Raw genomic sequence first — 16,883 nt, 5'->3', positions numbered from 1 at the left:
ATGCTTGAGTGAAAGTAAACTTTACAAATAAATTGGGGGATATAATTCCCAAGGCTCCCATCCGAAATCTATTCTAGATGACTACAAATATCTTTATAGGGTGTATACTACCAAATAAAATCCCATAGGCTAAAACTCCTACCTGCAGCATATCATTTGAAATGATATACTACCACCCCTCACCCTTAAAGTGAATCAGACTACCCTAGTTCCACACAAAATTTGAGTACTTTTTTTTTACAGGTACCCCATACATGTTTCAAGCACAAGGCTACTCAGTGGTACTAGATGAAATAAAATTGCATACATTTTTTTCCCAGATGAAATTTTTTTTTTTTTTTACAACCAAAACAGTCACATTTATCACCAATCACAGGACTTGTGGTGTTAACTTCTCTATCAAAAGTTCAGTGCACCTCGAACTTTGACCCAGCTGGAAGTTATTTAGTTTATAGTACTTACCTATAAGTATCATTGGTCACATCACTATTGAATTTTCACTCTGATGTTACTAGTACATGTAGTTTTATCATTTATTACTGCATCTAACATTAGCATAATCATTACTTGTTGATATGTGTTAAAAACACACCTTTCATCTTTTATTCTTTGTTTTGAAAAATGATACATTGCACTTGTTGCACTGAATGAGATTTTATTTCACAGATATATATGTACTATACACACACAGATGTTGAATGAAACCATGAAAGGTATACATGTATATAACAATAAGTTTAACCTTTGATTTATAAGCTGTAAATTGTTAGTTGTAAAAAAAAAAAAGATTATAAAGGTTATATGGTGTCATTCTGTAATTGTTCCTATTGCAAGACTATTCATTGTATATATATAATCCAACAGAAAACATTATTGCATTGTATAAAATATTTATGCATTTTAAAAGCAGACACAGCTTTTGCAAGGGCAGGTGGAGGGGTTGGGGTGGGTGCAGTATTAGGTTGTTCATATTGGTGTCCAGGGAAGATGTAGATGGGATGATCTGCTAGGTTCGTATGTGGACCCATCCCGCGACCACGTTATGCCCTAATTTATGAAGTAATGACACAAATCTTAATATATCCAGGGATATGTATATGTGATACTATAAATAAGACAGTTCATGGAATAAACATACACGTACAGGTGTTTTTAAAAGAATACAGAGAGGTTATTACCAGAGTGTTTTTCGGTATTGTCAATATCACATATTAGGAATAAAAATTGTATTATGCGAGCCTCTGGCAAAACAAACTAGGGCTTAACGTTTTTGTGTTTTCTGAACGCTGGACAGCTTTCAGTGTCAAATTGCCATTGAAATATTTTTATTCAATGACTATGAATGCATACGTCAATTATGGAGTGTCACACAAGTACGTTTGCTTAAATGTCAATAAACCTAGTGCTGTGATCTCGATTAATTTACATCTAATTTGCAAAGTTATCAAATTCTTAAAGTATGTGATCTTAAAAATATCACACACTTTAATTGCACTGAAAATGTAAGATATTATATGATAAAAGTAAATATGCAATTGGTTTATTTTAATAATAATAGAAAATGGTTAACTTTTTAATATAAAATACAGTTGTATGTACCTATGCCAGCTGAAAGCTAATGGTATACAAAGTGTGCTCTATATAAGTAAACATTAGTATTCATTATACATTATATGTGTATTACAGAAATATAATTTACCTTGTATGTTTTGTTATACAAAAAACATATTAATTAATCCTATCTCTTATTTTCATATCCAGCCAATTTAAGCACAAATATTTTATGTTTTGTGGTTAATGGGCTATATGATTGGAAATGTTATGTGTTGATTATGGAGACTGTCTTCATATATTGTTAGTTGGTTCATGCAGATAAAAATGAAGTTGATCTGAAGTGAATAAATGAATGAATGAACAAAATTAATGGAAAAAAATAATCCTAACGCGACACGTTAAGTATTACATAACCACTGGCACCAGAGGGCGTATGCACTGGGATGGTACAAAATGGCTGTGCCCGTTATAAATAATAGCTGTTACAATTAATCATTTTATTAATTAACTATACAATTATTCTTGTTGATATTAAGCAATAATGTGCATTATATATCGTTGACTATGCATACCAGGCCAAATGCCTTAATTGTCCCTTCCTTTAACTATACTAAAATATCAAGTGGAGTGAGATGGGGTGGAGCAGTGAAAATGGAATTGCGGTACAGTAATAAACCGTGTGTTCAAGACGACTGTGTTTACGAATGGCTAAGAACCCATTTTCATCACACCACTATGTGAGGTAGTGTGGAATTTGAGAGTGGGAACCAACACACAACACATTCTCACTTTTTTGAGGAAAACATTCCCAGCACTATGACAGAGTTTCGAACACATGGTAAATGTCTTCTCCAGCTGAATAATAGTGGCAAGTTGTCATTGTTTTTGAAGGGCGGCAACTCTCTTCTTGTTCATCTACCAGGTATAACCATGACATGTCATCCTAGCTTTCAAACTAACAGACACCACAGTGTAGTGTCACATCTAGTCCATGCATTGTCACATCCTGTATGTGTATTGTCACATCTAGTATGTGTATTGCCACACCTAGTATGTGTATTGTCACGCCTATCTGTATGCTTGTGTTATTCTTCGACTAGGTGCCTGGGGGTATCACCGACAAGGTTTCTGTCAGGCTGGCCTCAGTGCAGCCCTGTCACAAGTGAGTGCATCGCAGACGACTAACTTCCTAGTTTTGCTTCAAGTGTTCTGTAGTAATGCCAGTCAGTGTGTGTGGCTTTTAATATGTAGTAGTTGTGTGGGAAGTATCATCAAGACAGGACTACAGCATATGTGCCACAACAAATACAAAATCGATTCAAAATTTATGTCGTAAAATAACAAGGCTTTTCTGGTCTATGAATGAATTTAATATTCCACAAAATAAGGCAATAATTTCTTTTCATAACATGGAATCCTACCTTATTGAGATTGTTTAATGATAAACTCTTAAATATTTAGATACCGGTATATTTCATGATAAAAACGTCTCAATCTTAGAATAAATTTCTTTGGGTCTTTTTCCTATCAAAAATGTGCAGGTAAGTAAACATAAAAACTAACAAATAAACAAACAAACAAAAAACACAAAAAAACTATTAAGATATATTGTTACCCAGTAAATTTTAAAAGTTTACCAGATTGTTTAGTATTTACTTGTTTATATACCTGCAGTTTTGTTTCCACCACATTGCAACTGTTCAGTTCCTTTTGATACATGGTTTCTCTGCTTTGAAAGCTTATCCATCAAGTGAATGCAAACGTGAACTGTGCACAACCTTTTCCATTCATAGTGAATTTGACTGGCCTTTTACTGCAAAATATTTAGGTGAAATGTTTTCAATTCAGGGAAGAAAATTTCTTCTCCTACAAAATCTAAATGAACAAGCCAAAGAAGATGCAAAGTATTTCTCTCATTTATTGTTAATATTTTCTTTATAATTAAATAAAAATATAGCCCCTCAAACAAAAATAAACTAAAATCTATACACTCATATTGCCTAGAATAAAAATAAACTAAAATCTATACACTCATATTGCCTAGAATAAAAATAAACTAAAATCTATACACTCATATTGCCTAGAATAAAAATAAATGTATTTCACTTCATGAAATCATAGTGAGTTTTGGAAATAAAAATTTTAATATCAAGATGGAAAATATTTTGGTGCCTTGTTATACAGGTTAATGGAGAATTACAAACCAGGAGCAATTGATTGCCAAATTCTTGATAGTTGGCATTCACTTTTGTGAACTATGTACATTGCCTTCATGTTCACTTGACAATTGGATATCAGTACAACCCAATCATTTGCATTCACAATCACATTCGCATTCTTTGATGGAAAAACTCCCTAACTTCTTTATACTGCATGTCAGTTTGCTAAAATACTAAAAATCATGAAATGTGTGTGACCACGAAAGAATGGATATTAAAAATTTATTAAGACCATTCAAACTGGTAATATTTCATGATTCTAAAATCCTAAACATATTACATTTTCTATATAATGTATGTGTAATTGATCTATTTTGTGTACATATTATTTCTTTCTAAAAAAATTAAAATGTCTTTAAAACCTTGCTTATATTTCATGATTTACGGTACTTGGCTTGGTTTGGTTTTCTTCTGCATGTTTGGGTTTTTTCTCTCAAGTGCATACTTTTTTCTTTTCTTTTTCTCATTTGCTTGTTAATTTTGGAGTTGGATTTGGCATGCAAATTGACTGAATGGAATAGTTTCATATGTAGCCTATTAAAAGTTTCTTTGTTTTGCAATATAACAACTTTTGAGCTTTTTTCTTCATGTTATAGTGTGTACCTTTACAGTTGGCTGATTGGGGACAATTCTTTCACTCAATGTCTTCTCTCTTTGTCTTCCGTCCTCCCTTCTCTTCCTACTCTCTCTCTCTCTCTCTCTCTCTCTCTCTCTCTCTCTCTCTCTCTCTCTCTCTCTCTCTCTCTCTCTCTCTCTCTCTCTCTCTCTCTCTCTCTCTCTCTCTCTCTCTCTCTCTCTCTCTCTCCCTCTCTCTCTCTTTCTTCTCTCTCTGTCTTTCACTTTCACCTCTGTCTCTTTTATTTTTAAAGCTGGAATCTTGAGTTTATTTTGAATATTTAGTTAATTGTCTTTGAAAGTAGGATTCTGCTTGAGAAAAATAAGTGGATGAGTGCAGTGATGTATATATAAATGTAAGATTCAAACATTTTAAAGCTGATATGTAATACTGAGGCTGATATGTACTAGTAATACTGAGGCTGATATGTGATACTGAGGCTGATATGTGATACTGAGGCTGATATGTAATACTGAGGCTGATATGTAATACTGAGGCTGATATGTCATACTGAGACTGATATGTCATACTGAGGCTGATATGTGATACTGAGACTGATATGTGATACTGAGGCTGATATGTGATACTGAGGCTGATATGTAATACTGAGGCTGATATGTAATACTGAAGCTGATATGCTCGGTTAAATTGTGATGTTTAAAAGTGTCACCACTGTGGAGTGTTTATTGTTAAGGATAATTAATTTAAAGGGTATTTTTAGTGTAAATTAGACTACAACAGTTTGAGATGATATGATTTAAATAATGATGATGACATCATTTTTGTCCATGTATATTTTTACCTATCTTTTCAGGGGTATTTTTTTGTGATATTATAATTACTATATTGTTAATACGAATATTTTTAGCCATTAATTAGATATATAAAAATAACATGGCCATTTATATTTGGATACACAGTGCATGTAACAACATAAATTTAAGACTTAACAACTCAAACAAGAACATGACTTGTTGTTATGTAATAGTATTAGGAAGTATATTTACATATTGCATGGACTGCATGAAATTGTGCCACCTCCACCTTGTAATGTCAGAAGATCTGTATCATAATACAAAACCAGTAACCCAAGTAATTAGTACAATACAGAACAAGTGATCTTTTAACTGTCTAGTTCATGAACTCAGTATCTTTGTTGCGTCTAATAAAATAAAAATAAATGTTATTAAAGTAACGGGTACCTCAATTCTTTAGCATGTTTGATAATGTTTTTAGTTTTAAATTGAAGATTATGTTGTTAACACTGACTTTAACACTGAACACAAATTATTCCCAAGATTACAGGTGGACAAGAAACATATAATTTATACTGTAATAATATATGGACTTAAAATATATATAATATTTTAACAAAATAACTGTCAATACTAGGAAGGTTTATATTTATAACAATGTTTTTTTCAGTGCTAAATTCTGCCTTCTATTATGTCATCTTGTAATTTGTTTGCCAAACAAAGGAATACATGTGTATATTTTATTATTTTGATTGTGGTAGAGATATTGCTTTCCTGTATGACATCATTGTGATGGAGATATTTTTTTTATTGTAGGGTGGCCAAAAATTGATGATTGCTGCCATTGGAAGTTGGTACTGGCAAGGTGAGTGTTTGGTTTAATTTTATATTTAACGAAGAAATCTTCTTTGTTTAAGTGACTATGTGATGATATATTGATTGAAAAAGGTTCTGTGTTTTTATTTAAGAAGTACCTCAAGCTTGAAAGGCTTTGACTACACACTTTTATGTTTGGGCTATATTACTTTCTATTGAGTGCTCGCCTGAGGTGCTTACATCGTAGGATCAAACCACCTCGGTGGAAGCATTCAGCTGAATGGGTTTTTTCTCGTTCCATCAGTGCACCACAACTGGTCAAAGGCTGTGCTATGTGCTTTCCTGTCTGTGTGAAAACATCCCCCAAATTAAGAAAGCTAAACGTCCTCAGGTCCAATAAGTTCACATTCAATCAAAATTGGCATTGAGTCTTATAAAATGGGTTTCTGTGTTTTCTCTTCTGAAATATAGGCTACTCATCCCAAAGTTTGAAAAGTTGTGCTCATAGTTGGTGATGATTTCACTAATGAGTCTCAAGTGTCAAACACAGCATATGTGTATATATGTATGCATTATCCGTTTACGTAACAAATAATTCTGTACAAATTAATAAGTGTGAACACATGCATTTATGTATGTGTATGAATGGATCATCCATATAGATAAAACTTGTGTCTGCAACCAATTTTGACACACACACACACACACACACACACACACAAAGAAACATGCAATGGAATTATATGATATATTTTTTCATAACCAGGGTATTTTTTCTTATTAATCTTGTAAGAATATATTAGGCTTTGTATTAAAAAATACCTAATTATTTTGTTTTGCTAGGGAACTCATCCATATACGCAATGTGAACAAGGGTTGTTTTGATAAAAACACGGGGTATGTTTTAACTGGCCCCCTTTCTAATACACCTACCTGTATAGAATAAAATAAAATGGTCTGACATTATTTGCTGTATACAAATTCCTACAGATCTGACATTACTTCTTCAAAAACTACTACCTGTAAAAGAATCATTTACGGGTCTGCCACTTGCACCCTTCAATTGCTGTATATAATCTAAATTCCTTGAAAAGTTTCTTTGTTTAATGACACCACCAGAGCACATTGATTTATTAATTATCATTGGATGTTAAAGATTTGGTAATGTTGAGAGGAAACCCTCTACATTTTTCCATTAGTAGCAAGGGATCTTTTATATGCACCATCCCACAGACAGGATAGCACATACCACGGTCTTTGATATACCATTTGTGATGCACTGGCTGGAGCAAGAAATAGCCCAATGGGCCCACCAATGGGGGTGGGGGGGGTCGATTCCTTGATGACTGTTTGTCATTGCAACTGAAACATCTTGTTTTAGACATGGACAACATCACTGTAATTTGTTGTTTGGACATTTTACAGGTCAGTTGTTTAACTATCAGATTTCGGACAGGAAGTATACAGCAACCCATGAGGGTGAACCCACTGAAGATGATAGCTACATGGGTAAGTTTATTTTATTATTTAAAAAAAGTGGCTTCATTTGATTTTCATTTTGTTTAAATTATGTAGCTCTGTGCAGGTCAGGTCATAGTATTTTACGTGCACATTCAGAACAAGTTGTTGTAATGCACGCCTGTCATGGTCACAGGTGCTGGGCTTGGCTGGCTCTTCCATCCAGGACAGGAGCTCTGTGCTGTTGTGGCCTTCTGACATACTTAGTGTTTAGTCAGTTGTAGAGTATTCCACAACCCTCCCACCTCAGTAGGTAGACCATTGCCTTGGTTCCCTCCCATTCTGCCTACAACCCACTTTGCTTACACCCATTTTGCCTACACTCAGTTTGTCTACAGAAATGGGAGGACACCATTGCCTTTCCTCCCATTCCTGGGCACAATATTTGAAAGCCTTTGGCAAATGATTGTGATTACAACAATTATATTTGTGTAACTGATGAGTAATTTAATCGTAACACATGTACTGCTCTTCTGTACATCATGAATATTACCAATGTATTTTAAATAAATTGATTTGAAAATAATATAGTATTTTTCAGGTGTCCAAAATCAGTCTCAAAAAAAAGAGGAAAAGATTGCAACTCATAATTTTAAAATGCAACAGTTCAATCTATAAGCAGTTCTTGTGAATTTAAACAATCAACATGCAAAAAGTACAATAGTTTGCGTGAAATATTATGTCCTGCATTCTCATGAATGATACAACAAAAGCCATGGGATATGCTATTGTCTTTGACAGTATTTGACAGTATACTTAAACAGATCCTTTGTACCCAGCAGCACTAGAGTAGCCTATGTTGTGGCAATATGGATTTCTTATCTCATTCTTAAGACTAGTTGTCACAACTCCCATACACTAGAAATGCTATAGCCATTAATACAGCAATGGATCAGAGTGTTACTGAAGAAACCTCAAGTGACTCCTTAATAAAGGTGACCAATTGATCAACTGTGTGATTTGTATTAGAATATTATATCAATCATACATATAAAAATGAGGAAATTGTCTTTTAATACAAGAGTAGCCATGACTGGCTCAGACAATTTGAATTTAACTATTCACTTGGCCAAATATTTCAAGTTTTTCATGCAGCAAGCTATTTGCTTGATGTTGATTACTGTAAATGATACACCATCAGACAATTTTCTTATTGGTGCATGCAGCACATATCTGACCTATCCTGACTGATATTGCCAGCAATTTAACTCATCTTCTTTGAAACCCAAGAATATGTGATTACCGTTGCCATAGCTACACCCCTCACATAACTGTTTGCTTGATACAGAACTAGCTGTTGTTGATTTCATAATTTCCCTTAATCATTTTCTCTGGGTTCTTTAAGTTTATCCCGGTTATCTGCAGAACATGTCCGCCGTGAGTGAGTGGGACATTGTAGAAGTCAAATTAAGACAAGCGGAAATCAATTTGATTTGTTTAATGGATGAGAGCAAGTTCCGTCTGCTAACCACATGGAGTAGACGTGAGCATGGCAGATGTGTGTGGCTGCATCTCACGCTTACAAAGCTTGATTCAGATTGTGGTTTTTTTAATGTTCATGTAAGGTTAGAGAATTAGCTAGCTTTGTAGAACTTTCACAAACCACTCTTTTTGTAATACAATTAGTGATAGTCAGTCAGTCAGTCAGTCAGTCAGTCAGTCAGTGACCAATCAGTCTATTTTCAGTGGTCAGTCAGTCATCAGTCACTTGGTGTGCTCATAAATCAGTTATCAGTCTAATATCAGTCAGTTGGTCATCAGTCAGTCAGTTATCAGTCAGTCTAATATCAGTCAATTGGTCATCAGTCAGTCAGTCAGTCTAGTCATCAGTCAATCATCAGTCATCCATCAGTCAGTCCAATCATGAGTCAGTTGGTCATCAGTCAGTTGGTCAGTCATTAGTGAGTCCAATCATGAGTCAGGTGGTCCAATTATCAATCAGTCATCATTCAGTCCAGTTATCAGTCAGTCAGTAAAGTTTGAGAATAGGCCATAAATTCACCCTCTGTGTTTGTATTGGATACATGAGAATTTCATTAATGACTGTATTTGTAATGCACAAACATGTAGAATGAAGCCTGTGTATTAAAGTCAGCAAGGAAACACCCAGTAAATTTGACCGTGATGGGTTTTTTTATGTAGAAGTAGATCATATGCAGGAACATGCATGAAAACAAAACCAGAAATTATTTATGGATGATATTAATCAAACATCTGAAATGAATTGCTTAATGAAATATCAAATTAAATGTTATGTTAGTTAAAACTGCCAAGAACCACCACTTATTCTATTAATGTAATTGCAGTATTTCTGCACAGTTACATGAATGCATTAGAGCAGATGAAAGTTTACTTCTCAACATGCAATTATGTCCGCTGTTATTCCCTGATAAGTTTTATTTCATCTTCAATGATTTTCATGCTTGCATGGTTCAAGTATGGTTTCCTGGGCTCCTATGGTGCAAATTGTTGTCCAGGAATGGTTAATTGTTGTCAGTGTTCTCGCTGGGTAAAAGTTAAAGGAGGGCGGCCGCACAGCCACTACCCTTCCAAAAAAACACAAAAAAACCCTCCCAACCCCGAAAAGAAAAAAAAGAAAAAAAGGGGTGGGTGGGGGGGCTTGGTTACCACGTTGTGTGTTGGTCGACTTTGTGGAAAAACATACTCAAAACAAGAAAGATTATACGAAATACAAGCCGACTCATCTGAAGATGTCAGTCTGCCATTCACGGGCAGTTCTGGTTTTGCTGAACCGATCAAAGTTTTAATATTATTTTAATAAAGATTTCAAGATATATGAAAACCAATAAAGATGTTTGTAAAGTGATCCCCTAATGTCGGATACATTTTTATTTATTTCCATCTTCATTAAATGAATCGATCGCTGTGATTAAATATTATTGCCAGCTGATAAAAAGTAATTTCATTTTTGTAAAGGCGGTGTATATATTATTTGGCATCCAAGATAAATGATTTTAATGATAAACGCTACCACTTCCATTGTTTTTATAAGTGGTGATATCCCCCGAAAATGAAAAGTTTATAATATTTTATAAAGAATTGCTGAATAAACAGAATGACAGAAAGTAAAAATCATCAGTTACGACCAATTATATCTGAAATTGAGGACAAAATATCAGATGATGGTTAGTGGAAACAAAAGACAGAATGACCCTTCTGATCATGTGATAAATTTGGTACCAAATAAGTGGGGGGTTTTCAATCGGAGATTGCCGAATTCATAAAATATAAAATGTTTTCATTGCTCTAATCAAATATAAATTTTATTGTGTGTATTAAACATACAAATATGGGGCTGTTAAAAATACTGTTAAATTATGTTATGGTAACTGTCGTAAATGTTTCGTTAGTTGCTTTTTCATACACACAATGCGGCTTGTTTCCTTTGATGTCCAGTGTGCAGAATGACCGTTGTTTTGTTTATTTTATGTGTGGAAAAAAGAAGTGTGCAATTGGAAATAGCAGAGACAGGTGCTGTAAAATTTAGTACGGTGCGGGAAAATAAAGAGGGTCGTAGAAAAATAAGGGAGGGTAGCAGAACATGAAAGGAGGGTGGTAAAATGCAATAGTGGGGCGGGCCACCCCGCTTAAATGGAGCAGCGAGAACACTGGGTCTGTTACTGAGTTGTTTGACACTCTCTTTGGGTAGAGGTGGTGCTTAGTCACGAACCCAGCACCTACCAGCATTGAACCCTTATGGCTTAACCACCACATCATCAAGGCAGAAATCATTTTCCAATGAACTCACAAATATATTTCACACTTTCAGAACTGCTTTTATTATTCTGTTCCCCAGGAAATTAGTTCCCTTGTGTGTTTATTTTGGGATACATGTTTATGGGAACACCCACAAGTTTTCACATTCTGCCATATTAATGATGTGAAATGCAGTGAATTAACGTTCTTGTGTTGTCTTCCTTTTTCTAGGGTACTCAAGTGCAGTTGGTGACTTTGATGGAGATGGAGTGGAGGGTAGGTAGTTAAGGGCAGTTCTGAAATTATCAACAGGGAGGTTGCAATGAAAATTTATGTAAAAACACCATGCACCCATAACAAGCTATGGTTAGTGTTGTATTACATGCAGTGGCATAGCGAGGGGGAGGGGGCACAGGGGCAATGGTCCTCCAATCTTGCCTCTGTTGGCCCTCCAATATAAAATCCTGCCTACGCCAGTGATTACATGCAGTTATTTTAACACTAGGTTTAGATGGTGAGAGAGGAAACTGCTTAGATTACTCCTGAATAAAAGCAAGGAATTTTCTATTTGCACTTTCTACATATATGATAATAATATCCCAACCTTTGATATAAAAGTTGTGTGGGCTGGTTGAGATGGAAGAGCTCTGATGGATATACTCGTCATGGTGGCTGGTTGAGATGGATGAGCTCTGATGGATATACTAGTCATGGGGGCTGGTTGAGATGGATGAGCTCTGATGGATATACTAGTCATGGGGGCTGGTTGAGATGGATGAGCTCTGATGGATATACTCGTCATGGTGGCTGGTTGAGATGGAAGAGCTCTGATGGATATACTAGTCATGGGGGCTGGTTGAGATGGAAGAGCTCTGATGGATATACTAGTCATGGGGGCTGGTTGAGATGGATGAGCTCTGATGGATACACTAGTCATGGGGCTGGTTGAGATGGATGAGCTCTGATGGATACACTAGTCATGGGGCTGGTTGAGATGGAAGAGGTCTGATGGATATACTAGTCATGGGGCTGGTTGAGATGGATGAGCTCTGATGGATACACTAGTCATGGGGGCTGGTTGAGATGGATGAGCTCTGATGGATACACTAGTCATGGGGGCTGGTTGAGATGGAAGAGCTCTGATAGATATACTAGTCATGGGGCTGGTTGAGATGGAAGAGCTCTGATGGATATACTCGTCATGGGGCTGGTTGAGATGGATGAGCTCTGATGGATATACTAGTCATGGGGGCTGGTTGAGATGGAAGAGCTCTGATGGATACACTAGTCATGGGGCTGGTTGAGATGGATGAGCTCTGATGGATACACTAGTCATGGGGCTGGTTGAGATGGATGAGCTCTGATGGATACACTAGTCATGGGGCTGGTTGAGATGGAAGAGGTCTGATGGATATACTAGTCATGGGGCTGGTTGAGATGGATGAGCTCTGATGGATACACTAGTCATGGGGGCTGGTTGAGATGGATGAGCTCTGATGGATACCCTAGTCATGGGGGCTGGTTGAGATGGATGAGCTCTGGTGGATATACTAGTCATGGGGGCTGGTTGAGATGGGAGCTCTGATGGATACACTAGTCATGGGGCTGGTTGAGATGGATGAGCTCTGATGGATACACTAGTATGGGGGCTGGTTGAGATGGATGAGCTCTGATGGATACACTAGTCATGGGGCTGGTTGAGATGGATGAGCTCTGATGAGATACTCTAGTCATGGGGGCTGGTTGAGATGGATGAGCTCTGATGGATACCCTAGTCATGGGGGCTGGTTGAGATGGATGAGCTCTGGTGGATATACTCGTTGTGGGGGCTGGTTGAGATGGATGAGCTCTGATGGATACACTAGTCATGGGGGCTGGTTGAGATGGATGAGCTCTGATGGATATACTAGTCATGGGGGCTGAGCTCTGATAGATATACTCGTTGTGGGGGCTGGTTGAGATGGATGAGCTCTGAGATACACTAGTCATCTGGTTGAGATGGGATGGATACTAGTCATGGGGCTGGTTGAGATGGAAGAGCTCTGGTGGATATACTAGTCATGGGGCTGGTTGAGATGGATGAGCTCTGGTGGATACACTAGTCATGGGGGCTGGTTGAGATGGAAGAGCTCTGGTGGATATACTAGTCATGGGGGCTGGTTGAGATGGATGAGCTCTGGTGGATATACTCGTTGTGGGGGCTGGTTGAGATGGAAGAGGTCTGATGGATACACTAGTCATGGGGGCTGGTTGAGATGGAAGAGCTCTGGTGGATATACTCGTTGTGGGGGCTGGTTGAGATGGAAGAGCTCTGATGGATACACTAGTCATGGGGCTGGTTGAGATGGAAGAGCTCTGATGGATACACTAGTCATGGGGCTGGTTGAGATGGAAGAGGTCTGATAGATATACTAGTCATGGGGGCTGGTTGAGATGGAAGAGCTCTGATAGATACACTAGTCATGGGGCTGGTTGAGATGGAAGAGCTCTGATAGATATACTAGTCATGGGGGCTGGTTGAGATGGAAGAGCTCTGATGGATACACTAGTCATGGGGGCTGGTTGAGATGGAAGAGCTCTCATAGATACACTAGTCATGGGGCTGGTTGAGATGGATGAGCTCTGATAGATATACTAGTCATGGGGGCTGGTTGAGATGGAAGAGCTCTCATAGATATACTAGTCATGGGGCTGGTTGAGATGGATGAGCTCTGATGGATACACTAGTCATGGGGCTGGTTGAGATGGATGAGCTCTGAAGGATATACTAGTCATGGGGCTGGTTGAGATGGATGAGCTCTGATGGATACACTAGTCATGGGGCTGGTTGAGATGGATGAGCTCTGATGGATACACTAGTCATGGGGCTGGTTGAGATGGAAGAGGTCTGATGGATATACTAGTCATGGGGCTGGTTGAGATGGATGAGCTCTGATGGATACACTAGTCATGGGGGCTGGTTGAGATGGATGAGCTCTGATGGATACACTAGTCATGGGGGCTGGTTGAGATGGAAGAGCTCTGATAGATATACTAGTCATGGGGCTGGTTGAGATGGAAGAGCTCTGATGGATATACTCGTCATGGGGCTGGTTGAGATGGATGAGCTCTGATGGATATACTAGTCATGGGGGCTGGTTGAGATGGAAGAGCTCTGATGGATACACTAGTCATGGGGCTGGTTGAGATGGATGAGCTCTGATGGATACACTAGTTATGGGGCTGGTTGAGATGGATGAGCTCTGATGGATACACTAGTCATGGGGCTGGTTGAGATGGAAGAGGTCTGATGGATATACTAGTCATGGGGCTGGTTGAGATGGATGAGCTCTGATGGATACACTAGTCATGGGGGCTGGTTGAGATGGATGAGCTCTGATGGATACCCTAGTCATGGGGGCTGGTTGAGATGGATGAGCTCTGGTGGATATACTCGTTGTGGGGGCTGGTTGAGATGGATGAGCTCTGATGGATACACTAGTCATGGGGGCTGGTTGAGATGGATGAGCTCTGATGGATACACTAGTCATGGGGGCTGGTTGAGATGGATGAGCTCTGATAGATATACTCGTTGTGGGGGCTGGTTGAGATGTAAGAGGTCTGATGGATATACTAGTCATGGGGCTGGTTGAGATGGAAGAGCTCTGGTGGATATACTAGTCATGGGGCTGGTTGAGATGGAAGAGCGCTGGTGGATATATTAGTCATGGGGGCTGGTTGAGATGGATGAGCTCTGGTGGATATACTCATTGTGGGGGCTGGTTGAGATGGAAGAGGTCTGATGGATACACTAGTCATGGGGGCTGGTTGAGATGGAAGAGCTCTGGTGGATATACTCGTTGTGGGGGCTGGTTGAGATGGAAGAGCTCTGATGGATACACTAGTCATGGGGCTGGTTGAGATGGAAGAGCTCTGATGGATACACTAGTCATGGGGCTGGTTGAGATGGAAGAGGTCTGATAGATATACTAGTCATGGGGGCTGGTTGAGATGGAAGAGCTCTGATAGATACACTAGTCATGGGGCTGGTTGAGATGGAAGAGCTCTGATAGATATACTAGTCATGGGGGCTGGTTGAGATGGAAGAGCTCTGATGGATACACTAGTCATGGGGGCTGGTTGAGATGGAAGAGCTCTCATAGATACACTAGTCATGGGGCTGGTTGAGATGGATGAGCTCTGATAGATATACTAGTCATGGGGGCTGGTTGAGATGGAAGAGCTCTCATAGATATACTAGTCATGGGGCTGGTTGAGATGGATGAGCTCTGATGGATACACTAGTCATGGGGCTGGTTGAGATGGATGAGCTCTGATGGATATACTAGTCATGGGGCTGGTTGAGATGGATGAGCTATGATGGATACACTAGTCATGGGGCTGGTTGAGATGGAAGAGGTCTGATGGATATACTAGTCATGGGGCTGGTTGAGATGGATGAGCTCTGATGGATACACTAGTCATGGGGGCTGGTTGAGATGGATGAGCTCTGATGGATACACTAGTCATGGGGGCTGGTTGAGATGGATGAGCTCTGATGGATACACTAGTCATGGGGCTGGTTGAGATGGATGAGCTCTGATGGATACACTAGTCATGGGGCTGGTTGAGATGGAAGAGGTCTGATGGATATACTAGTCATGGGGCTGGTTGAGATGGATGAGCTCTGATGGATACACTAGTCATGGGGGCTGGTTGAGATGGATGAGCTCTGATAGATATACTAGTCATGGGGCTGGTTGAGATGGAAGAGCTCTGATGGATATACTAGTCATGGGGCTGGTTGAGATGGATGAGCTCTGATGGATACACTAGTCATGGTGGCTGGTTGAGATGGAAGAGCTCTGATGGATATACTAGTCATGGGGCTGGTTGAGATGGAAGAGCTCTGATGGATATACTAGTCATGGGGCTGGTTGAGATGGAAGAGCTCTGATGGATAGACTAGTCATGGGGCTGGTTGAGATGGAAGAGCTCTGATGGATATACTAGTCATGGGGGCTGGTTGAGATGGAAGAGCTCTGATGGATACACTAGTCATGGGGCTGGTTGAGATGGAAGAGCTCTGATGGATATACTAGTCATGGGGGCTGGTTGAGATGGAAGAGCTCTGATGGATATACTAGTCATGGGGCTGGTTGAGATGGATGAGCTCTGATGGATACACTAGTCATGGTGGCTGGTTGAGATGGAAGAGCTCTGATGGATATACTAGTCATGGGGCTGGTTGAGATGGAAGAGCTCTGATGGATATACTAGTCATGGGGCTGGTTGAGATGGAAGAGCTCTGATGGATATACTAGTCATGGGGCTGGTTGAGATGGAAGAGCTCTGATGGATATACTAGTCATGGGGCTGGTTGAGATGGAAGAGCTCTGATGGATATACTAGTCATGGGGGCTGGTTGAGATGGAAGAGCTCTGATGGATATACTAGTCATGGGGCTGGTTGAGATGGATGAGCTCTGATAGATATACTAGTCATGGGGGCTGGTTGAGATGGAAGAGCTCTGATGGATATACTAGTCATGGGGCTGGTTGAGATGGAAGAGCTCTGATGGATATACTAGTCATGGGGCTGGTTGAGATGGATGAGCTCTGATGGATACACTAGTCATGGTGGCTGGTTGAGATGGAAGAGGTCTGATAGATATACTAGTCATGGGGCTGGTTGAGATGGAAGAGCTCT

At 39.0% G+C, this 16,883-nt stretch overlaps 1 protein-coding gene across 1 annotated transcript in view; it reads left to right on the top strand.

Moving 5' to 3' along the window:
- Nucleotides 1-16,883, top strand: part of LOC121380870 (integrin alpha-V-like) — a 76,336-nt gene that overhangs the window by 16,237 nt on the left and 43,216 nt on the right. The window contains exons 2-5 of the mRNA XM_041509875.1: nucleotides 2,655-2,716; nucleotides 5,961-6,009; nucleotides 7,386-7,469; nucleotides 11,427-11,471. Coding sequence (XP_041365809.1) covers nucleotides 5,976-6,009; nucleotides 7,386-7,469; nucleotides 11,427-11,471 — 163 coding nt within the window. The 5' untranslated portion in view covers nucleotides 2,655-2,716; nucleotides 5,961-5,975. The remainder of the gene's footprint in view (nucleotides 1-2,654; nucleotides 2,717-5,960; nucleotides 6,010-7,385; nucleotides 7,470-11,426; nucleotides 11,472-16,883) is intronic.

The sequence above is a fragment of the Gigantopelta aegis genome, chromosome 9 (genome assembly GCF_016097555.1).
Source record: "Gigantopelta aegis isolate Gae_Host chromosome 9, Gae_host_genome, whole genome shotgun sequence".
Taxonomy (NCBI): Eukaryota; Metazoa; Mollusca; class Gastropoda; order Neomphalida; family Peltospiridae; genus Gigantopelta; species Gigantopelta aegis.
This window is presented reverse-complemented; position numbering and strand designations above follow the sequence as displayed.